General features: G+C 49.5%; 10 protein-coding genes across 11 annotated transcripts; 7 read left to right on the forward strand and 3 right to left on the reverse strand.

Annotated features, from left to right (window-relative positions):
* Positions 1–2,090: 2,090 nt before the first annotated feature.
* On the reverse strand, positions 2,091–4,505 carry PPTG_21984 (hypothetical protein; the record flags this gene model as incomplete). The annotated part of the gene is made up of 5 exons (XM_008901152.1): positions 2,091–2,403; positions 2,696–2,757; positions 3,058–3,125; positions 3,640–3,678; positions 4,205–4,505. 5 exons carry the CDS (start codon positions 4,503–4,505, stop codon positions 2,091–2,093), a joined length of 783 nt encoding a protein of 260 aa, XP_008899400.1.
* Positions 4,506–7,050: 2,545 nt separating this feature from the next.
* PPTG_06931 (hypothetical protein) lies at positions 7,051–7,301 on the forward strand (the record flags this gene model as incomplete). Its single annotated transcript, XM_008900982.1, has 2 exons — positions 7,051–7,189; positions 7,258–7,301. 2 exons carry the CDS (start codon positions 7,051–7,053, stop codon positions 7,299–7,301), a joined length of 183 nt encoding a protein of 60 aa, XP_008899230.1.
* Positions 7,302–8,019: 718 nt separating this feature from the next.
* Positions 8,020–8,334, forward strand: PPTG_06932 (hypothetical protein; the record flags this gene model as incomplete). Its single annotated transcript, XM_008900983.1, has 1 exon — positions 8,020–8,334. The coding sequence occupies one exon, from the start codon at positions 8,020–8,022 to the stop codon at positions 8,332–8,334; it is 315 nt and encodes a 104-aa protein (XP_008899231.1).
* A 102-nt stretch (positions 8,335–8,436) lies between these two features.
* PPTG_21985 (hypothetical protein) lies at positions 8,437–8,933 on the forward strand (the record flags this gene model as incomplete). The annotated part of the gene is made up of 2 exons (XM_008901153.1): positions 8,437–8,784; positions 8,847–8,933. 2 exons carry the CDS (start codon positions 8,437–8,439, stop codon positions 8,931–8,933), a joined length of 435 nt encoding a protein of 144 aa, XP_008899401.1.
* A 937-nt stretch (positions 8,934–9,870) lies between these two features.
* On the forward strand, positions 9,871–14,067 carry PPTG_06933 (hypothetical protein; the record flags this gene model as incomplete). The annotated part of the gene is made up of 1 exon (XM_008900984.1): positions 9,871–14,067. One exon carries the CDS (start codon positions 9,871–9,873, stop codon positions 13,948–13,950), a length of 4,080 nt encoding a protein of 1,359 aa, XP_008899232.1. The 3' UTR covers positions 13,951–14,067.
* A 1,179-nt stretch (positions 14,068–15,246) lies between these two features.
* Positions 15,247–16,523, reverse strand: PPTG_06934 (CAMK/CAMKL protein kinase). Its single transcript, XM_008900985.1, has one exon. The coding sequence runs from the start codon at positions 16,337–16,339 to the stop codon at positions 15,374–15,376; it is 966 nt and encodes a 321-aa protein (XP_008899233.1). The 5' UTR covers positions 16,340–16,523; the 3' UTR covers positions 15,247–15,373.
* A 704-nt stretch (positions 16,524–17,227) lies between these two features.
* On the reverse strand, positions 17,228–21,224 carry PPTG_06935 (the record flags this gene model as incomplete). Of its 2 annotated transcripts, XM_008900987.1 has the most annotated exons (2): positions 17,228–18,581; positions 18,709–21,224. In XM_008900987.1, the coding sequence occupies 2 exons, from the start codon at positions 21,222–21,224 to the stop codon at positions 18,518–18,520; spliced, it is 2,580 nt and encodes an 859-aa protein (XP_008899235.1). The 2 variants fall into 2 exon arrangements, with proteins under 2 accessions (XP_008899235.1, XP_008899234.1); XM_008900986.1 differs by having other exon boundaries at positions 18,228–21,224.
* Positions 21,225–21,757: 533 nt separating this feature from the next.
* PPTG_06936 (hypothetical protein) lies at positions 21,758–22,273 on the forward strand. The gene has a single exon (XM_008900988.1). It carries the CDS (start codon positions 21,776–21,778, stop codon positions 22,193–22,195), a length of 420 nt encoding a protein of 139 aa, XP_008899236.1. The 5' UTR covers positions 21,758–21,775; the 3' UTR covers positions 22,196–22,273.
* Positions 22,274–22,730: 457 nt separating this feature from the next.
* Positions 22,731–23,045, forward strand: PPTG_06937 (hypothetical protein; the record flags this gene model as incomplete). Its single annotated transcript, XM_008900989.1, has 1 exon — positions 22,731–23,045. One exon carries the CDS (start codon positions 22,731–22,733, stop codon positions 23,043–23,045), a length of 315 nt encoding a protein of 104 aa, XP_008899237.1.
* A 170-nt stretch (positions 23,046–23,215) lies between these two features.
* Positions 23,216–23,443, forward strand: PPTG_06938 (hypothetical protein; the record flags this gene model as incomplete). Its single annotated transcript, XM_008900990.1, has 1 exon — positions 23,216–23,443. The coding sequence occupies one exon, from the start codon at positions 23,216–23,218 to the stop codon at positions 23,441–23,443; it is 228 nt and encodes a 75-aa protein (XP_008899238.1).
* Positions 23,444–23,456: the final 13 nt, after the last annotated feature.

Consider the following 23,456-nt stretch of genomic DNA (forward strand, 5'->3'; position numbering starts at 1 on the left):
GGCCCTCCAGAGGCGGTCGGGCAGACGACGTTGGCGCCGGACCGGATCGTCGGCGCCCGTGGTAATCCTGAATGGCGTCAAGCTCCATGGGCTCAGGCTCCGTGACGGAAGGGGCAGCGAGGGAAAATGCCTCGGAAGCGGACACGCTGTAATCTTCACGTAGTGCTGTCTCGAAGGCTTCTTCAAGTGACCCTGGTGTCTTCCTGGTCAGATAGAAACGCTGGTAACCAGCGTTCATGCCAGAGATGAAAACATGGACTTGAGTCGCCATATCCACCGGAAAATATCTCCATAACTCCAACACAACTCCAGCAACTACAGGTCTCTGGTGGCTGCGGCTCAAAGGAACCATCTTCGCTGACCAAAATGTCCATTTGGTGGACTTTGAAACTCACGTCATAACATCATCTACAAGTTGGTACGTATACAAAAATGTTTTTGAGTTTGAGTTATATTGATATATCGTTTTACCAGTATCGAAAAGTGCGTCGTTGTCCTCTCCTACTTGATTCGAGGCTCGACGAGTAGCGACAATCAAACCGATTTGAGCGTGTCGACGGCCCTGACACCATTGGCCGAATGGATCAAACATCTTGGAACCTATCCGACATAGTTAGACTCAGTAGACGTAAGACAAATCCTCTGATAATGAAGCATTTTGATCGGTTGCAGGAATTCTGTATTGTCCGATAATATCACTGGTCTTTAAGGTAATTACAGTATTATTGTGTATATTTCTTGCAGAATACTCACTATAAAGAAGTACATAACACCTAATCATCAAAATAAGCCAGCGAAAGAATACAAAGGATCTATGCCGGGTTCCCCGGCCACTGCGAGCCGGCAGGCGAGCTTACCAATCTGGTTCAACACGCTCACTATCTACAGACGCATTTACCAACTGATCACGCTCTACTTTTAACGCACGTAATACGAAATCCAGTGGTGCTTCAAAAGTTACAGATCTCGCAGCTGGCGAGTCTCCGTGTATGCAACCCATTGGAATACCGCCCTATATCGAGTTATATATAAAAAAAAAAACTTGACAAACAACAGGAATCCATTGATGAGTTGCCAATAAAGTTGAAAAAAAAAAGGATGGAGCACGTGCTGGAAAGCAAGGGTGTTGCAGCTGGGAATATTACGCGAGAGTTATTACGCGAAGATATTCACAATTTGTTAGGAAAAGTCGGTCTTCAACGTAATTTTCTAACTCGCGACGCTGTAGCTACTACTGCACCAAAACGCTCGTATTTTACATGGGGTGGAAAGTTTCACCTTCTTCCCAGAGAATTTAACTTTCCCCCATTTGACCCCCTAGGCGCATGACTGCTTTGGTGGTTTGGGAATCCAATCCTCGGCTACCCTCCGTATAGAGGGATACCGTCTGATGATTTAGATACACCTCAGAAGAAAGCAACGCTATCTGAGTGGTCAATCATGATGAGGCACATCACGAACGGAATTGAAGCACACGTGGGCGCTCCAATGACTACAGTCGTCGATGAACCCCACGCTATCAAGTTGTTTAACATAGGATATGAGGTACTTCGACTAAAGCCGAGCAAACGAAAGCGTAGAACAGGACAGCTGAAGCTGTCAACAGTACTCGACTCGTCCGACAAAATGACCAAGATCAGGAAAGAGACCACCAACCAACCTCCAAACCACGAAAACGGCCAAGATGCACAAGCGATGGTGTTCACTCTGCTCGCGACGACGTAGTAGAAGCACCCAAACAAGTAAACAGTATTTGAATCTTGGCAATACATGATTAAGCTTTTGATTACGTTTTTTCAACCAATCACATCACATCATCATACCGTCGCAGAATGCCTCTTACGTTTTCTCAAGTCAATTGAGTACTGTTTTTAGCCGGCAGTGATTAGAGCGAATTATTATTTAAATGGATTTTTTCTGATGACAATAGATACCTGTATGGTGCTAGTGAATCTGCAAAATAACTAACGCGTGCCTGCAACTGTGTCAATCAATGTTATGCAACACAGTGAGATCATGTTACTTAGGTTATATATTGCCATACTGCCAGTAGCTGCTGTTCATCTTCAGGAACAGAAGCCTCTCCATTATCAGAGGTGATTAGTCGGTTCCATTCGTATTGCATGGTTATGCGGGCCATACTGAGCGGACCTTCCATATTGTTGGACATAGGTGGTATCGCTGATAGCACTCGTTTCCGTATGAATCTTCCTGCGCTTGAGGATCCGGTCTGCGAAGCCGACCTTGGTCTGGTCCGCTTTCGGGCTATTACTCTTGCCGACCACCTGACGAAAGTACCGCAGGGACTCTTTTTCAGCACGCGACAATCCGTTCTCGTATCCACCAAGGACCTTCCCGCGCCAGATTCTATATCTGGAGAGTGCACGATGTCTGCGGTGGGCGCTAATAAAAAATATTAAAAAAAAATGTGAGCTAACAACACAAAAAAAGAACAAACACTTGCCGAGATAGTCTGTGAAACTTTGGCTTGATCTTAAGAAGCTCGTCAATAAGGTCGCGAGCATCGAGAAGATTTAGATCCTCCGATTATAGCTTTGTCGAAATCGACTCGATGTCGCTCATTTCAGTCAACAGGGCTTTAAGCCTGCGGTTGGTGGTCGGTGACGGCATCAGCTCGACAAACTCTTCGTCATCCGCATTAATAAACTCGCGCAGCTCAAAGTAGCGAGCTCACATCGCATAGGTCGACCCCAGCGCGTTCGCTGGCGCAGATCCGGGCGGAGGGGCATCTTTAGTCTAAATAGAAATAAAAAGATTGAAATGAGTAAGTCCGTAATTTAAAAAAGCGATAAGGAATATGCAGTTAGATACCTCCTTACCAAAACAAAGCGCTGGAATGTGGCTAATCCTGCCATATGGGTCTCGGCATTAAACCGCCCGCTTGCATCAACGACGATCGGCGCCAAAGAGAGAAGAGGGTACCTGGGGCCGGCACGCGTCTCGCAGCAGCCCAAGACGGCGAGGTAGTGCTCGGACCGTGTGTCCGCCAGTACAGCATCAGCCCCAGCTTATCGGGGAATCTCATTGCCCACGCACTCCACCACCGCCAAACATGGGAGAGGTTGTCTTGACAGTCTCTTTCTCGACAGCTCGAGTAGTAGCGGCTAGATACTTCTTGAGTTTTTTTTAAGAGGATATGGGCTTTAGACGGGACATGGAGCAACTCGTCGGGTGGTCCATCTCAGATAGAGGCGTGTTTCTGTCGACCACCCACTTCATCCAATGGTAGATGTTGGCGACCTTGTCGCTCACAATCCGAATGAGTGTAGGTTGCCGACCAGAGAGCTGGCGTGTGCAAGGTAGTCAGCCCCGTAGTCAAGATGCTTATCTCTTAAGTGACTGAGTAGATTTCCATAGCCACTAAAAAGGAGCTGGCGACGCACTTTGTTGCAGTAACTGGACTTGAAGTAGTGATCAGGTAGAGCTGCACAGAGCACGCGGCAGATGTCGGCATTTTTGGTATTGTGTATGGTAACAAGGCAGGTGATTTAGCCCAGAGGAGAAATGCACGTCACCAGGTTGATTTGTGTATCAGCCAATCAACGCCCTCTGTGCACATATCATATTAAAAAGATAAATCTTTTCAGAATTGATCCATTTGTGACAATCCAATCAGACCGCGTAGATTTGTGACTAGCCAATCACCGTGCACTTGGACTAGATCATATTAAAAGGACATTTATCAGACCGAATCTGATTCGGCAGCAAAAAATATAATATAGTAGTGTCAGACAAACAAGACTACTATTTGTTACTCAAAAAAAATGTACTATGTTACTTCAACTTGAAGCAAAAAAATGACGAAAAAGTGCTCCTAGCTTATGGCCAACTTTGATCTTTTTTTAGTATGGTAGGCCATGAGCAGGGGTTCGGAGCTTTTGCTATTTTGGCTGTATCAGTGATACAGATCCGTCATGTTTTTTCTTGCAAGACGTATCACATGATACTGATCCAGAGTCCTGCTTAAGTGATACGGATATTGATACCATGGTACAATATCAAATAACAGTAGTTCTTTTCTACTAAGTAGTTTATCAAAAACATGATTTTTTAGTACCTAGCTGGTACGACGTGTTATTTCTCGCTCAACATCGTCTTGTACTTGCTCCAGTTCGCTTTCATGAGACAAAGCATTTCTGCTCGATCTTCGTCTAGACGGGTTCGTAATTGGTTCACCACATACCCACTAAGACTGAAAAGTCGCTCTTGAATTGCTGTTGACAACGGTTTCCCAAGATAAACCTTGCCAGTGCTGCGATAACAGGATGCTCGCGCTCTCCAAGATCTCTAAACCAGGCCAGGACATCAACTTCACGGTACAGGTCCAGCGCGCTATATTTTCCATTCTCGACTGAACACGGCCATCTCACTGCTAGATTTTTCCATTTGATCCAGGCGTTTATCGCTTCTTGGTGAATGTCGTTTTGCTCGGTCCTTAAATTGTCTGTTTTAGAAGGAACTTCAACGTCTAGTAGGGAGCTCATCGCGCTTGGAATTGCGCTTCGCTGTGAGGTTGATGTGTTGTTCCGGCTAAGTCAATTGTCTGGTCGTTGTTGTTTTTGTCGCTCAACTTCATCATCCTGTATACTTTCTCGTGTTCAAATTGTAGCTCAGTCTCTACTGAGGCTAGGATATCAGGATCGGAAACAATATAAGCAGCTTTAGATTTAATCCGTGGGTCCAAAAGCATAGCTTTGACATCGTTAATGTCTTGCGCTGGAAATCGAAGAGACAGTTGCTCCCTTAATCGATCTCGACACCGTTTTCCGCCATCTGAAAAATCACTCATCTTCTTCGAGATGCGTCTTTGTGAAAACTCTGTCGTTCCTAATTCAGGTCGTTCTAGAACTAAGCAGTTGAACGATTCCAAATCCACAGTCACCGTAAGCATTTTACAAAAGAGAAGCAATTAGGAACTTGCAACATTTGTTTTTTGAACCTCACCGAGGCTAAACTGGGCCAGTTGATCCGTTAAAATGTCCATTTCAGTAATTAGATCCCAGTCGTTGCTTGTAATGCACTGCCATGTTGTTTGCTCCGTAGAAGAAGCAGTCTCAAAGTACTTCGTAAACGCGAAGTATATTGTATACACAACTGCGTAAGAGGCTTACCGCGTACCCGACTCTGGTTTTTGGATCAATTGAAATGTTGATAGTCGGAAGGTTGTATAGCTCTTTCAGCTGGTTGCGTTTTGCTAGACGAAGTGGCGAATTAAAAAATGTAGCCAAGTTACGTAGTTTTTGGATGACAGCAAATCCAGCTTTAAACTTCCCACCAGGTGAAACTATAATTTTGCCATTATCGCGAGTGTTCTCTTTAAGACCAAGAGCATACAGGAGGCACAGACTAAGTAAATGCATTAACCAGTCAACGTGATCTGTGTCTTCAAACTGATCCGAAACATTTCTCGCGCTTCCGGTTGTATCACTGACCATGAAACGAGAATACTGATCAATATCAATGTTGTATCTAGCCATTATACCCGATGCAATACGTTGGCCTACGGTTGTAGCGGCGTGGCTACCAGGATTCGGTAACGCAAGCAATGAAAACACTCAAATACGCCACTTTTTATCGATAAAAATAATCGTGACTCCAATAATGCTAACCATGGCCGCGTTGGTCCAGCAGTCATGGAGAACCGTAACGAATGCTTGTTTGTATGACGCAGCATATTGAGTGTGGTTGACAGTAAATCAATAAACGAACCGAAATCTGAATCTGCGAAGGCGTAAAATGTTTCAAGGGCAGGAAATGTTAGGCGAGGCTGGTTGCCAAGGCGCCGAACAAAAGATAGCAATTTGTCGTTCTGAAGAATTGTATACGGCAAACCAGAAGAAAGTAGCCACCTCGTTGACAGGACCCGTACTTCATCTGAGCTCATTGCGATGGACGCTTGCAGTGTACGCTGCTTCTTAGGCTAGGGTTTGTCTGCACTTGGCGTTCTATCATCAGTAACGCCTCTAAAAGCGGTGTTGTCATCGTGAGTTTCAATCCTACGATGCACTCTGTTTTTCCGTTGGGCACCAGCCTCCACTGAAAAAAAGATGCTCTTTGTGGTTACGGAGCATGTGCTTTCGAGCATTACTAGAAGTTTTTTGTCGGTTAAGACATGACTTCCATGCAACCGCAGTTGGGTCGTTTGTGTTTAATGCTTCGTCGGCACAATCCAGACAGATATGGGTGAAAGGACTACTGGAATCGAGAGGGTCTGGAATAGGTACACGGAGCTTGTGTATGTAGTTCCATACCAAATTGAACTGGTTTTAAGTAAAATGTTTGACTGAAGTAGGGATTCCGTGAGCGTCAACATCTTCTTCCTCTTCTGCTTTTGCTTCACCACCTGCTCGGTCGTTGTTTGCGTTAGCTGAGCTTTCACCAATTTGCGCCATGAACTCGCTGGCTGTCTTTGCTTGCTGTCGGTTTCTGTTATAAAGTCGCAGGTATCGTCTTTCTCAATGCTTCTGCCGAAGACGTCCAAAATTAACTACAACTTCAGCACTCATCAAAGTGTATACAGTATCAGATACTGGATCACTTGAGGATCACTTTAGCACAGGTCGTATCACGTGATTCGAATCCAGCCTCCCCCTAACAAGATCCGGATCCTGATACACGTTTGGAGGAGTCCTGGGTTAGGATACTAGCGTGTATCAACGCTAGCTACGAACCCCTGGCCATGAGCAGTCAAGGCAAGACCTTTTTTCAGAAACAAAGTGCTTTATAACTTTTTTCAGATATTGTTTTGAAAGAGACGGGACATGAGAGCTCTGATTGGCTGGGATGGCATTCAGACGAAAAAAGCCATTAAATTTTTAATGGTTTTTTTTTCGTCTGAATGCCATCCCAGCCAATCAGCATGCGTACCGACGAGTTTTAAGTACTAAGTTAATAGGGTTTTTCTAAGTATCCTTAAGAAGTAAGATGTATGAAGCTTTTCTATTTGCTATATATTTGACCAATTCTTTTGTTGCATGCGTACCGACAGCCCAAACTTTGGTCAACCCTCGCCGATCTGCGGATGTCGACATGAAGGACGCGTCACCAGCGCCTTCCACCTCCTCCGGACGATTCCAGCGCGCAGCTCCTTCGTCTGTGTCGTCTTTTGGACACAACCGCCCGGCACTACGAGAACGCACCTCTCCCAGCTACAGATCGACGGCCACAAGTATGTCAGCCGTCGTATGGCTTCGAAAGCAGACACTAACGTTCTGTTGTGTGTTGTGCATTGCACAGGTCGCTTAATGGCACCAACGGCATCGTCGTTAGAGTACTGGTGATTTGGATGTTTGATCCTGTCTTCGACCTGACTCCTACGGAGCCCACTGGTTTTCGGGAGTGAGCCAAGCGATCGTCGATTTGCAGAAACGTTGACGCACCTTCGGCCGTGGTGATCTCGTGCTGGAGACGATCAGTATGACGCCGCTCGTGTTCAGCGTGGAGAAATTTCTCCGTGACGACGAGGGCGGACGCTCGACAAATGTTGTCAACACGCAAGGGCAGCGAACGTCAAGCGCAACTTGTTCGATGAATAGTTATCATTGAGCTTACGACGTCATGTTGGTTATCTCCCGCTCTAGATTTTGCGTGGCCATGGTTTCCTGTTGCAGTCGTTGCGGTTGCGGCTCATTAGTTTCCACAGTCGTTCGTGGTCGGAAGAGGACGACGAAGCTGCTGCACTGGTAGCTGACGAACACACGGACGACAAAGATGTCGTGGATGTCTTTCGCTGCATTCTATCATGCGGTGAACGTGGGGATAGTGGCTTGACCCGTTCCATGTTGTGATGACGCGCACGATGACTTGAACGGGTGGTCGATTGCCACTTTCGTGACGATCTTTGCCTGGGTGAGCCCGGACGAGACCTGGTGCTTGTGTCGGGGATCATATAGTGAGGATCGTCATCGTGTTCACTGCGAACGCTTTGCGGGGAATTGGGTCGACCTCCGTGCAAATTGGAGCGACTGTGCGGCGACACGTCGTGGTCGACACGACGGAATGCGTAGTTGCCATTGCTACTACAATCGGCTTCATACTCTTGCTCCAAACGCCACGCATTCTTGTGCTTACTCTTGGGTGAAGTGGATCGGTGTCTCGTTTGATCTCGCTGCTGTGGGTACTCCTGATCTTGAGGTGCGTCTCGCTGTGCTGCAATCGTATTTTCATTGCGAACAAGCATCCACTCGGAAAAGAGGGAGTTCTGAGCTTGGAGCGACGCCAGGTCTTCTTGAAGCTCGCATACTTGCTGCTCCACTTGAGATTTCTCATCTTTTACGCTTTTCAGTCGCACCGTCCAGTCCTTTTCGCGGGTGAACTGCTCGTCCTTCAGATTTCGGATCTTTGACCATAAGACGAGAGACTTTGCACGATGTGAGAACGTGTTCTCTCTCAGTTTCTTGCTTCGGGTTCGAACTCATGGCGACTGTGTTTATAGGGACTTTGGCGGATGTGGAGCAGTTGCATCACCGCTTCAAGAAAACTTTCGGGTTTGCCGTCACCGCGAATCAGTTTGAGAGCCTTTTACTACTGAAGTCGGCCGAGAGTGTCGGGACCGAAGAGGTTTTTGAGGTGCTGAACGCCAACCACGACGGACGCGTGGACGGGTTGGAACTGCTGGCGGCACTGGTCTGTGTCTGTCGTGCCATGTTTGAAGACAAAGCAAGATGTACGGCTTATGGTGATAACGTATTGAACTTTTTGTCTCAGTTGCTTTTCGATCTCTTTGATTTCAACCACAATGGGTCTTTATCACTGGCAGAATTGGTGCGTAGATAGCTCTTTTCCACCTTTTCGCTGGCATTCAGTGCTTATCTTTACATTTCTAGGCACTTCTGATGACTCTGCGGAGTTTTCAAGCGCCACGGCTCATGGCTGCTCCACGTCGTCCTTGGGCTTCATGGCCGGGAACATGATCACCTCCTACAAGAGCCAACGCCACCATGAGAATATTAGCAAAAAGATCAGTCAAAAGTAATAGGAATAAGAGAAACACCACTGCTGTTGCACGTACCCGGATATGGGGCTTGCCTGAGAGCAGCATGTCTGCTGGTCAGAGCTTTGTTCAGACCGAACTTAAACAGCCGAAGTTCGGCTGATAAAGAGATTGCGGGCGTAAGGGTGTGGAAAGCAGGAATTCAAAGTGAAGTAAATACATTTACTCCTTATCTTCCTCTCTCTCTCTCTCTCTCTCTCTCTCTCTCTCTCTCTCTCACACACACACACACACAGACACCATTGGCGCTGGAGTCACCGTCCGTCGGTCTCGTGATCCCCATCCTTGGCAACTACTTCATGGCGTTCGGGTAGTCTATAGTGGCTAACGGTGTCACCGTCATCGTCGGATACTCGCTCACCGGCACGGTCTCTACATTAGCTCCAGACCAATTCACCCTATCCTACCGAACTCATGTACGGCCCGGGAAATAATGCTCAACTCTGCCGACCAAGTAAATCCTCAACTGCAGCTTTAAAATATATTTCCTGTGCGTGAAATCCGCTGTTATGGCCAGCGAGACCATCGATTAGGGTGTCAGATCCGTTGCAAGCTGGAATCCTGCCGGAGACCAAGTAACTCCGACAGTATGAATTAATCTACGCCCACGTTCTGCAAGCTGAATTCGTCACGTGGACTCGAGAAATGCCAGTGTGTCAACAGCTACTATAATAGCATTAAACAGTCTTGGATCCAATTTGAGCGCGTTGTTGGTGTTGCTAAGAGCACCAGCGTATATTTAGGTGGGGGCTTGACGCCTGCCTCTTGTGGTCGGTAGTTTCGTAGACTCGCGCCTCCATTTCGATTGGGATGGGACCGAGTGCGCTTTGACTTGTACTCGGTCGATGTTTCGATCGATGTCTGCACATGACATCGTGTCCTCCTCACATCCAGAGGGGGCGACGATCGTCGAGGAGAAGGAGCCCAGTCAAGATGACGCGGGGAGAAACGGAGACTCGGACAAGACGGCGTCGGGGTCATCCAAGCGCTTTAACCGACTGGTGACGACGTCCGCAGTGGCTGCAGCTCTCGCCGAAGTGCAGGGAACCGAAGCACAGAGTGAACGTACCAAGAGGAGACGAGTCGATCGACGGCATTCAGGAGCAATGGAGACTGACAAGCACAGTACCGATGCAGCAGCACAGCCTCTTGCGCATCGCATGAGTGCTCCTCATATTGACCCAGTCCCTGCGGTCTCAGCAGAGGTATCGAAGCAAAGTATCTCACCTCGGACTCAGCTCAAACGAGCCACGAGTACGCATCTTGCAGGTATGCGGGAACGACTTAAAGCTGCTAAACCAGCGGAGACAAATGGATCAACTACACTAACTACTAAGCGTCCAAGTACCGCAACAACGCCGACATTTAAGCGAATGCCCAGTTCCGGTACAACTCCGTCGTTTCGAGCAGTGGCCAAGGCGGTGGCCTCGACAACTGCAACGAAAGACCAAGGGCAGAATTATGAACAGATGATGGCGCGCTTTCAATTGCGACGGCTTGAATTCACAGGATCCGGTCGAAATCTTGAGACTGACAGGAAAATGCTCCACCGACGAAGTACAGCGTATAAAGTTCCAGTGTTTTCCGAGATGAGCCAACACCGTATAGATGACAGCCTACGCTCCACACACCGGCGAAGCGAGGGTGAACAAATCGATACCACAATCGGTCGGGAAGGTGACAGGGATATTTTAACCACGTCCCAGTCACGTGCCGATTCACAAGCAGAGGAGAGTCCTCGTCGTCCTGGAGCGCCTTCTTTCCATTCAAATAACATAAGTATTACACCTCCTGCAACTGCATCAGTAGCTCCAGTTGATCATCTAGGATCGACGAACGGAACTTTAGGAGGATCAATGCGCTCCATTGCATCTGCAGTCAAGGTTCCTCATTCTTCAGCTGTAGAACCCGATCAAACTCGCATTTCCCAGCAACAAGAGAAGACTGAACAAGGCCAATGGCAACAACGGCAATCTATCGCATCCAGAAAAGAATCTGGTGGCGTTCTAAATCGAGATCTATCCAGTTTTCAGAAATTTAATTCCCGCGCAGGAAATCGACCACGTCCGCTTCCACGTTTCAAAAAGAGAGTGCGAACGGTACTTACGAGGTTAAGTACACCTTTATCCCCCTTTTCAAGGACAGCTCGCGTGCGCAGCTTTATCTTGTTGTTGGCTTTCTGCGTGCACACACTGGGGTTTCCGTATGAGGAAGCTTTCCACAATGGCGGACGCGCGTGGTTCATTACCGTCGATTCCGTGACTGAAATGGTATTTTTCGCAGAATTTTTACTCGCATTTAACACGAGTTATGTCAACAAACGCGGAGTTCTCGTGGTTTCCAGACGGCATATCGCGTGGAATTTCCTCACTGGAGCGTGCATGTTCCAGTTCGTAGCTGCATTTCCGTTTCGAACAATTATGAAAAATTCGGGTGAAAAGATCACACAAGCTGAAATCGAACACGATGCATTCGGCCGCTTTTCACATACGCTTCTAGACATCGTCATCCGCTCTCATCGTGTTGTACACATCTTACGGTTATTTCGTGAAATTGGGCAGGCCCGTGGAGCTCGAATCGAAAGATCAGTATGGGGGTGGCTATTGTATTCTCGATATTCCCATTTGTTAAAAATTGTCTGGATTGTGGGCGCTGTGGTGCTAATAGCACACTGTATCGCGTGTTGCTGGAGACTTTTACTTATTGACGCCACCCGTGCCGATCCCTCTTCAATTGTGGACAGGACCTGTGGTGTTCCGATTGACTCGAATGTTGAATTAGAAGTGTATGCTGAGTGTTTCTACGTCGCAATGCAGTTGCTACAAGGTCAGAGTCTCACCACCCACTCCGCCCGGGAAGATATCTTTGCATCCGGTGTAAATTTACTGGGTTCTATTTTACTAGCCGTGATTTTCGGTCACGTGGCGATGCTAGTGGCAAATTTCAACGCGAATTCCACTGCTTATCAACGTAAAATGGAGTCGGTGTTTGCAGGAATGACCAAGATGCAGTTACCCGCACCGTTGAGGGAACGAATACACCAATATTACGCCCATTTATGGCGAGAATACGAAGCTTTGGACGGTGCACCATTGGAGCGCTTTGCAAAAGAACTCTCGCATAACCTTACTCTCGAAGTTGTGCTCTTCAAATACATGGAGTTAGCAATGCACGTGCCATTCTGGGAGAACTGTTCACCCGATTTCCAGAAAACTCTGGTGTTGAGTCTTGACACTCGTGTGTATCTTCCCGATGATTTTATTGTACGTCGTGGTGAGGTCGGAGATGAATTTTACATGATCAATCGAGGCATGTGCGAGTTGGTGGGGAGTACCGATACTCAGGAACATGCCACGGAGCCACTAGCTCGACGACGTTCGCAGCTGGGTGAGCACAGTGAACACCCTGGCGATACTTCGACACTTTACACAACGTCACATGATGGGACAGTTTATCCAGATCGTGACGACCACGGCGCTCACGTTGTGGCTCGAAATTCCCAAGTGAATCCGCCGACGGTTAAGACTTTAACGCGTGGTCAAGCGTTCGGTGAGATGGCATTGCTGATGAATTATCAGCGAACAGCGAACGTACGTGCTATGACGTACGTTGAGATGTGCGTACTGAGTCGTACCGCCTTCCAGGCCGTATTAACCAGATACCCTGCCGATCGCAAACATGTCATCTCCCAGATTCTCATTTCGTCACTGGAAAACAACGAGCGGTTCGGCATCCCGTGTCATCTTACGGCCATGGTTCGCTCCGTGTTTGCTGATGAGGTGGATGGAGCAGCCAATGGTGAAAAGTTCATCACTCCTCGCCGCGCTGCTAAGCTCGTTGCCTGGGCTGTAAACCCCGATGTCGAGGATGATTCTATCAAATTTGCATTGAGTAAAAAACTCAAGGACCAGCTCGTTGCAGTCCGCGACCAGGAGTTTGTGGCTTCTACACCTGTAGATGAAGACACCACAGGTAAGACTGTTGGTAGTACACCTGCTCTGCCTTCGCCCAGATCACGGGAGAGTCGAAAGCGCGGTCGTGACGACGAGAAGGAATGTGGCTGCACATGCCACTGCTCCAGTCACTCCATACCAAAGAACCCAATGAAACCGGAGCCCGAGGTGGACTCGCAAGTTGTGAAGCTCGAAGGCGTACAAACACAAGCTTTGTCATTAATTCAAGAGCTTCAACGCGGGATTCAAGATACATTACATCCTACTCAACAACTTTCCCAATTGAGTAACGTTGACACCAATCCGGTTTCCGATCTGGGTGCCCCCAATAGTATCTCCAGCAATGACCCGACTAGTGCCAAGACGGTGATTACTATCCAGCAACGGCGGTCGAAATTCATCAGCACTCGTTCGACTTCAGCCCCGAATTTTGCAGATCTGGACTCGACGGCAGGCCGGGCATCCGATATTAACCCGAACGAAAACACGAACGCGAATAGTGGTGAACTAAGCCCAGGGGATAAGTTCACCCCTGCGAACACTCCCCCCAAGCCGATACAACGAGCGATGACAGCGCGTTGGCTCAAAACGTCCGAAACCACGGAAACTGGGGGTGAACCAAGTGTAGGGGATGATATGATCAAGTCCAAACCTGCAATCACTCCACCCAAGCCGATTCAGCGAGCGGTGACTGCGCGGTGGCTCAAGACGTCTGAGAACACTCGACCGTTGAGGCTTCAGAACTCTTTTACGCCTTTGGTGCGTCCTCGAGCTCCTTCTGGCAGCAGCTCTCAGCGGTTCATCCAACGAGTGACACACCAGTTGGCAAGTTTGGCCACGTCTTCCAATTCGATGGTGCAAGATTCACCCACGAGGTACGCCGACCAGCTTTTCAAAACGGCGCAGTCGACACGAGAAACTGCACCGGGCGGGACGGAAATCTCGTTTAGAGAAGACAGCAACATATCGGAGGCGAGATTCTAAGGTACAAGTGAAAAAAATAGAAGTTTAGCCATGACTAAAAACGTTTTAGTCATGTCAAAAGTTTAGTAAAAAGTACGATTCTGAAATCGATCAGATTTGGACACTTTTGCAAAGCCGCTTTTAGTCATATCTAAACTTTAGTAAAAAAAAAAAAAAAAAAGGAAGATTCTGAAATCGATCAGATTTGGACACTTTTGCAACCGCTTTCAAAAAATTTCAAGTCGAAAATTTCATCTTACAAAACCAATGTTTCACATTTCAATTGCAAAATTCAGCTTTCAAGTTGAACAAGAAAGTTGCACAACATTGTGTCCATCTTTCTCGTTTGCCTACTTCCACTCTTACCAAGACGCGTATCGTCCCGAAAGAAGGAGAATATAGTTTGGTGGATACTCCACTCGGTCGAGTGTCGATATAAGTTCTCTCGTCGAGTGAACTGGAAGAAGCTAAGGGCGAAATTACATCATTCGCAAGAGACCTGCCTGAACGCGTGGAAAGAATACTCAGAGCATGAAGGAATCAGTGAGTTCCCACTGGTGCAACCGCTCCCGGAAGACGTCTTCAAGGCGGGTCCTCCTGCAGTGACACTGCCGCCATTCGGTGTGTTTAGTATCGGACCAGACGATTCGTTGGAGAGCGCAAGTTCAGACGCAGTTTCCGAAGTTGCCAACATGAGGAGTGACGCTCATATTTGTGGTTGATGTGGCAATGACGACGCTGGAAACGATGGCAGTAGTCGGGGTGCGTTGAGGTAATTTGTGACAATGGAGAGCGAGTCGGATGACAGCGTCGAATATGAATATAAAGATTATTATGGCGATTATGGAGGCGAAGAAGAAGAGAAACGAAGAGACTAAAGAAGAAATGACGCAGTTACTCTCTTAATGCAACCTTCACCGCAGATGCAACATAGGCCTTTGCAGAGCAAGCACACCTTGGATGGTGTTTTCGTGGCTGAACCATAATACTATATGATGTAATTGCTCGAAAATTGTGCAGTTTGGAGTTGACGTATGTGTGCTGCTGGGGCCAGCCATGTTGCACACTTCGAATCCTTGTAAGTATGGCGCTCAGAAGTGTGTGTTCGGAAAGAGTGGATATTCGTATTATGCGCCGTACTGATACCAGAACCTTGTAAAAGCTATGGGCTTTCGAGGATACTATCGGAGAAGGACAAGTATGTACTAGTATGTAGAAATGTGCGAAGAGCTCTGAACGGCCGACGAAATGCATCATGCAGGCAACAAGTTGACTCCACATGCCAGATACTCTGGTTCCAGCAGTGCAGTGCCGAGATTTAGAGGGATAAATACCTTACTTTATTATTTGCAATCACTTCACTGCAAAACTTTGCACGATTGATAGATAGAAGACAGCTCTACAGCTTTGCAAAAACTAACCATCCCGCCCGCCATGTTTCATTTTATGCAGGCGGAGCCGCCATCTCCCTGCGCGGCATGTTGCTACGGCGAACTGCCGGATGATGAGCCACTTGCTCCGCACTCAGGCGGTGCTGCGGCTGCACCTGTAGCATACACGCCAACAGGTTGATGGTGGGTCTGGAGATGAGTTTCTTCAAGCCCCAGAGCTCCAAGATTTTGGCCACGCCGTACTTGTTAAGTACGCGCAGTGTGGGGGCGCAGCGCTGTTCGTCGGCGAAGAGCGGGGAGCCCGTTAGCAGGATGAAGAGCAGCACGCCCAGCGACCACACGTCGGCCTTCTTAGGGTCGTACACGGCGCCCTGAGCGATCTCGGGGGCCATGTAGTAGTATTTGCCCACCACGTCCGACGAGAGTTTGTTAGCGTCGGCACTGAGGCCAAAGTCGCAGATTTTGACCTGGCCGTCTTTGAGCAGCACATTCTCAAGCGACAGATCGCGGTGGGCGACGCCGTGCGCGTGCAGGAAGCTCAGGCCCTTAGCCAGCTGCGCGAAGAGCGTGAGTGCCTCACTCTCCCCCACGCGGCGTCCAGGCTTGGACGTCACGTAGTCGTACAGGTCTCCGCCGGCGCAGAACTCCATGGCAATGAAGACGCTGTCACCGGACGAGAAGAAACCTTCGCGTACGTACTCGACCACATGTTCGCGGCCGGGTGCACGCGCTGTCAATGGGTCCTCGAGCATCTGCACGACGATGCGCTCGCACAACGGGTTCTCCTTCACTGCGGGGCTCTGACTCTCTTGCTGTAACAGTGGGATGCTCACGCGTTTGAGCACTACAAGCTTCTTGCCCAGAGCTTCGTCCCGATACAGCGCGGTCTCTCCGTACAGCGTGGAGGAGAGTTTCTTGACCAGCGTGTAACGGGCCAAAACGTCCGAAAACACTTGGGGATCGGACACCACGGATGGCGCAGAGGTGGGGGCGACGACGGCGAGCGGAGCGTGGATCATTGCTGTGTTGGAGAGTGAGGACGGAGGCGACTAGCGCGTTGAAGTGCTGGCGGTGGCGGCGCAGTCTCCTCCCCTTGCAGAGCCGGCGGAGGCTCGCGGAATACGCAAGTGACACTTGTAGAGCGAATTGAGAAGTGAGGAACCGCCAAGCTTTTGTCGCCGTCAGGTTGACATGTAAAAAAGGAAGTCGAGCTTTGCGTGTACCGACGGTGCCGCACAGTTGCCTTTTGCAAAACCTGCTCTTTGTAATAAGCTACAATGGATAGACTAGTAACAGGAAATATCATATTCAAGGTATGATAAAACAGATAAGTATGAAGATTGGTAATTAAAGGTGCAGTTGTTACCGAGGGGTATGCAGTTATGCGGGACAGGAAGGGCTGATGGGTGAGCCCGTCACATAAAAATTGGGCCGGGGAGATCGGCATAATGAGCCCCCATATATTTGTAGATCGCGAGGAAATCCGTGCTCCAATATCCACTGTGCAGTGCGATATGAACGTGTTGCCAGGAAATTGTCGACCGTGCGAACCAAAACTTCGGGAGACTACTGAATTGACAAGGCCTGTCCAATTTTTCAGCCCGCAAAACGAACCCCGAGTGGTGCCTTTGCAAGCGCTCTCTGCTTCGAGCCGGGACCACGACAGCGTCGAGTTCTCGCTGACAGAGAGTAAGCATTCATTAACTACAGCTGCTTGTCAAAATGTAGCGTTTAGTTTGTGAAGACTGTCGCGATGCCACTTACTGATAAAATGAAGTGTGGTGACCGTCTTACAGACTGTGAAATTGTATACTAACGTAATATTGAATTATCTTTAAATACAGCTCCACACAAATCAATAAATATAAAACCTTGAAGATATAATAGTTTGCATCAACGCATGCGACTGAGTCTTCCTAAGCGAGTGTGAAACCAGCCAGCCACCGTTACTGGATCCGTTCTTGGGGATATCTATAATCTGTTTGTCCCAACCTTGCCAAGTACTTCATTGCTCTCGAAGGCATGCCTCCCGTTGCCGATGTTGCTCATACTAATGCCTCGCTCCCAGCCTTGCGTCGCGGTCGATTGCCATGCATGTCCTTGCGGCGGAAACAAAACATCAAGGGTCGCAATAGCAGAGTAGGTTGAAGTACATGCATCTGTATTTGTTGCCTTCGATGCTGGTCAACCCAGCCTCGCTGCCGCCGCTCTGACAATGGCAATGCTTACCTCGCCTCAGCCGGCGGAGGCATTTATCCATCTCCAGCCCAGGCTGCTGAGCCCGGTCGCTGAACGGGGTGACGTCGCGCTCGTGGCAGAGCGCTCTCGCCGAGGATGCGTACAGCTTGAAGTCGACGAGTGCTGCGACTTGCATTTTGTATTGCGAGCGGCAATGCTCCGCTCGAGGCTCGTCTACGTCGTCTACGACGCTGCTTGGGGCGAGAGCCTCCGCACCACCCGTCCGGAAGCCGGGACAGCTCCAGTTTCACCTTGCCCAGCGTATCGGAGCTCGAGCTCCCACAATTCTGACGAATGCGCCGTCCACACTCTGTTCGACTCGCAACAGCACAGCCACGTCGCAGCGGGCAACACGCGAGCCACAACCGCTTGCAGAACAGGTTGAACTGCCGGCCTCGTCGCGTGCGGACTCCGAGACGAAGCCATTGCTTCCTTGCTTTGGGATTCCGAATTTCGAAGCCCCTGCAATTCGGCTATGCATGTACATGTTGCAGTCTGCACGTCACGGGCTCACACAAGTGGGTGGAGCTGGTAAAACTTCAACGAAGAGAACGGAAATGGTCGAGTGTATTGACACTGCACTTGTTCGAACATGTATCGCAACTGTATGAGGTGATCAAGAATCGATTACCGGTATCCATGACTTAACTGTTCGCAACAGACGGATCCCTAAGGTGTTTGTTGAGCTGTCTTCGACCCTTGTCGTCCAAATACCGTTCGTCTCACCCGAATCTGCAGCTCCTTCCACTTCGAAGCAATGCGGTTGAAACGATCAACTTTTAACTTCGACGCGACTTCATTTCCTACCAATAACGGGCGATAATTCACTGCTCGACGACCAAGAACTCGACGCCACCGACTCAAGATCCCCCTCCACTCGCTTCTAACTATCAAACGCGAACGCAGATCGTCCTTGCGTATCCAACGACTTTCGCGTCCGGAGCCTTCAGGCGTCTGCCTCACACTCTCCACCTCCATCGACCCGATAAGTGTGCTCCATCGCACAAGCTGGTGCTCGGTGGTCTGCATTAAAGGATGCAACTCGTTAGTATTGTCGAGATATTGCAGCACGAAAGCCGCGAAATCCAGAGGAATAACGGCATTCGAGCTGTCGTCTGCAGTGCAGACTTCCAACGTAGCAACCAGTGACCTCAGTGCCTTCCGATGGCTACGTGTGCGTCTAAGACGGCGTACTGAAGCTGCCTCCAAGTCGAACGCGTAGTTATCCGTCCAAACGGGAACATCGTCTTGTTGCTTCGAGACCCGCCACTTCTTACGACGTAAAAACTGCAGGTCGCTGCTCATTGTCGCCCATTCTGCTTCTGCTCGTGCTCGAGCTGTTGCACACTTGCCATGCGCGTAAAACTCGCGAACTGTGGCAAAAGGCTCGGAGCACCATTCACACGCATATCGTGGGGTGTTTGTCTTGCTATCGATGCGATGGAACCATACGCGCAAGAAAGACGTGAGCACTCGCGCAAAGTCGTCCTCAAGTTGTAGTCGTGCCAGATCTCGCCGACGCGTCCGAACGGGCCAAATCCGAGCTGCGCAATACTCTTTCGGGTACATAGCCATAGTCCACCACAGCGCTGGTGCTTGACGCGCCATCTTCGCACCAATACGCCCCAGTTTCTCACGAACAACAGCCTTCCACGGGCAACAACCGCTTTCAACAACCTTTTGAAAAGGTGGTATATCCGACGTAGCATCAAGGAATCTAAGCTCTTCCACTGATACCCTCAGTACGTTTGGGAGTGCTGGCAACTGCTTGTCCTTCCCTATCAGCATTTGACAAAGCGCTCGCTCTTGCAAACCTTGAAAGGTGCGACTCGGCAGAATCCTAGCAATAACCTCAATTTTATCGAATATTGGCAGCTCGTCCCAGGGTTTTGTGTAATACCGCAAGCGTCGAAAACGCAGCCACGGTTTCTCCGCTTGCCAACGCACTAGTTCCTTCCCTCGTTTCGTGTTCCTCAGGAACTCCCGAAAGTGAATTCGAGCTTGTTCTAGTTTTCCAGCAACAAATGCGTCCTCCCGGGCACGTCGACCACGCTCCACCGCGATGGCTCGAATAAGTAATGAGGCAAGCTGAGCTTGAGCGCAACGACGACGCCAGAGATTTTGGATAAGAGCAATTTGTCGTCGACGTTTCTTGAACCGGAAAATTAGTCTCCCGATTATTCGTATCCGATTCTTGACCTGTCGACGGTGAGTTTTTTTCACCAGGAGCAGTCGACAGACTTGCTGGAAGCGGATAAGGAACTTCTGACTCTCGAACATGCGGAAGCAGTGCTGGATCCGCACAGCGCTGCGCTCTTGTGTGACGTGTGTGTACCAAGGTCTGTAGTGACACTGGATGATCATCGCTTGCTGGTTGGCAAATTGAAAAGCCTTCATTGCGCGTCTTCGAGCGTGCCACCAACGCCATTGACGCTGGAGAAGTATCAACCGATTGACTCGTCGGCGATGCCGTGCCCGGTAGTAGATCTGTAACTTCATCGCGCATTTATGAGCAAGCACCGAGTAGTTAAACCCCACTCCATGTGAGCCATTTGCAGCATCCAGGTGAGCCTGGGACGTCGAGAGGGATTGACGGATGCCAGCTTCGAGGGTGGCCAAAGCGTCTCCAACAGCACCATCAGTGACCTGGGCGCGAGCGATGCCTAACACCTTTTGAGCATGATCGGACATGTGAGGTTCCGCGTCAACCACTTCAACAGGTCCCTCACTAAAGTCCCGATCATCTGCATTGATAAATACAAAGGGTTTCTCACCGTGAACAGGGGATTGCTGCTTTGGTGGAGATTTGCTCGAAGGTGAGGTAAGTTCAGGTGACTGGAAGGCCAAGGCTCGCGTCGGAACAGTACCCCCAAAGACTGACTCACTGGTCATCTCCGCTGCGAGCAACGAGCGTACAGGGTCGTCCCAGAGTCTCACCCCCAACTCAAATGAAGTTTGACGTTGCATTACCGATTCGATTCGAGATTCAACTTCCACAGAGTAAGGTGCCACCAAATTATACCCTTGACCAGTGTCTTCAAAATCTCTGGCGGCATCGGGGTTAGCTTTGAGCCAAGCTGCGAGTCGTTCCCGTTTCTCGGCAAGCTCACGCTCTTCACGTGTCGGTGGCCTCTTCTTCTTTCTACTTGGACTACGTACAGGTGTCTTCACTCTGCTAGGACTCGGACTCCTTGCTCTGGGGATTTCGAGACTTGCTATCAACGATGAGTCAATACCTGACCTGCTAACCGGTGGCACTGGCGTGATGTTAGCACCGGTAATGTCACCTTGAATACATGTGTCTTGTGGCTGAGTTGTGCCATCGAGACGCAGTAGCCCCTCCTTTAGCTTCAAGATACTTTTCGCCGCTCGTTGAGCTGGTGATCCAGGCGAAGGTGCAGGTGGCTTCGGCCGGCAAAGTTGTCGACGATACGGCGAATTCTGCTTGCTGAGGTTGCGCGATTCTTTGTTGTTGATCACCCCGTTTGGCAGATCAAGCTTATGACGAGCTCGTTCTTCAAATTGTTTCGACTTTCTCGTCGGATTGGCATTCCTGGCGTCCATGTTGACCAGCCAGTGGCATTCCTCGAGCAAATCGACAGCAGGTAACGGCGGCCATCGTAATTGACGGAGCGGCAGTCCCGCAGAAGACGAAGGTGTGGTCATCACCACAGGTGGAGCAACGATGCGGCAATCAAACGTTTGATGATTATCAAACACGCGAGAGCATTTGGGGACTGGATTGCTTGAGTTCTCCGGCTATTGAGAGACGATAACCTCCGTGTCAAACCGTACAGATGTCTAAAATCGGCGAACCCCAAGCAGAGCCGCTGACAATGAAGATAAAGCTGTCACGCAGCAAATTATAGACACTGAGGTTGAAGGATGGGGGGATACGATTGAGTGAGTGAACGGAGCATAGCCCCGATTGTTTCACGTTCAACGAGACGATGTCAAGTACTCGCCGCGGCGTTGTGAGGTCTCGGGTCGAGACTTGACAGTTCCTAGCCTACAAAAGAAATGGGCTTCATCGAACATGATCCTACATGCGATTTGGTCATTGCCACCTGTGTGTGACCGGATGGCCACTGTCGCCTCCTTGCAGGTCTCTTTCGGATGGGAAGGCAAGCGATCATGGCGCCATGTTTCGATTGCTCTGTCATTCCTACTTCCCGCTGTTCGAACCGAGGACGAGAGTAGTCCTCGCAACTATCGAAATGGAGCTGTTTGCCGGGTTTAACGCCGAGGAGCTGGCGATGATGCAAGAGTTGCTGAGACTTTTGCTGGAAGATGACGACGCGCTGACTCAGCAGCCGACGCCGCGTACGAGTGCTCGACAGGACAGCCAGGCTCTGTTTGATGGACTAGCTGGTGGAATGGCGGTGAATGGTTTTGGTGACTATCAGAGGGGAGTGGGCGCTCCGAACGGCATGGCCTGGAATGCGCCGCCGGCCATGATGGCCCCCACGCCTCAATACGCTGTCAAAATGTCTAGAACTCGCACGAGGAGCAACTTTGAAAGTGAGGACGAACCACTGCTCAAACGCGGACGCGTGGATATGGCACCGACGATGCGAACGCAAATGAACTATGTTCCGGTCCCTGATGGTTCGCGTGCGGGATATCCTTACTATTAGAGCAGCTCTTTCGAGTTTTACACCGGTGTAGTGCGGATCGAACGCACGACACGAGCTCGGATGCAGAAGCAGACAGCTATTTAATCGCGATGAATGAAGTCGCGACGATGACTCCGTTTCTTGTTTATTATTGCTTACGTAAGGCTTTAGGCGGCCGTCGTGAAATTTGAAGGACACAGCGAAAAGATTACGCCTTGCTGCAGTGCGCTGAGCAGGTATGAGCTGGTTTCAACGCAGATGTAGCTGTTTCACTGGACCTGGTCCAGTGAAACAGCCTATTTTTTCGTCAAGGTCTGAGTGCACATCTGCTGTAAAATACTGCTGTAAGACATGTTCGTGTTCTTCAATCGTCAGGATTTTTCAATTCGTGTTCTTCAATCGTCAGGATTTCAAACTATACCGGTTTGTATTCAACGGAAAGTTTTTTCACCCGAAATTTACTTGGCGGCATTGCACTTTCGGTCGCAATTGGCTTCAGCATTATACAGGGGATTCCGTGAACGGATACATGTCGCTTTAGGTCAGAGCCGAGGGCATGTCTCCAAGCTCTCACAAGTGTTTTTGCCGCGTCCGACCACAAGAACCTCATGGCCACCCCTGCTCTTCTCCACGTTCGTCGCCAGTACAGCCCTACTTCCATTTTGTTCGTGATGGTACACTCTACCTCGTTTACGAGCTGTGTGATGGTGGAGATCTCCATTCCATCTTAGCTGCGAGGTTCCAAACGTCGGGGTTTATGGAGGAGAGCGAGGCGCTGTCGCTGATGCGGCAAGTGCTGGAGGGCGTTCACTATCTCCACTCTACCTTGGGAGTTGCCTCCGTGACTTGTCGTTGGAGAACGTCCTACTGAGTCGAGGCGTGTGCAAAATTACGGATTTCGGGCTCTCCACGGATGCTCGGAAGGTGTGTGAAGGTGGCCAAGTGGGGAAGGATTTCTACATGGCACCCGAAGTAGTCGCTGGTGAGCGATAGAACCCTGCTCTGGCCGACGTGTGGTCACTGGGGATAATGTGGTTCATCATGTTGACGGGCTCACCGCTCGTATCGTTGGCGTCGCCTTCAGAAAAGGCTTTCACTGCAGTGGAACGTCATGGCGTTGGTGCTGTCATTGACGTGTGGGGTCACTCGGATCGAATCTCGAGAGATACCATCTCAGTGCTCGAGAAGATGCTACAAACCGACCCACGTCGACGCATTCGCCTGGACCAAGTGCTAGCCCACCCCTTATTCTCCACCATAGTCGAGTAAGGCAAATGCTGTG

This window comes from Phytophthora parasitica (genome assembly GCF_000247585.1).
Source record: "Phytophthora parasitica INRA-310 unplaced genomic scaffold supercont2.10, whole genome shotgun sequence".
In the NCBI taxonomy this organism is placed as follows: domain Eukaryota; phylum Oomycota; class Peronosporomycetes; order Peronosporales; family Peronosporaceae; genus Phytophthora; species Phytophthora nicotianae.

Bases quoted from the DNA above. Each gene is read 5' to 3' on its own strand.
- PPTG_06936 (XM_008900988.1), top strand. From the start codon at position 21,776: ATGGAGCTGTTTGCCGGGTTTAACGCCGAGGAGCTGGCGATGATGCAA.
- PPTG_06934 (XM_008900985.1), bottom strand. From the start codon at position 16,339: ATGATCCACGCTCCGCTCGCCGTCGTCGCCCCCACCTCTGCGCCATCC.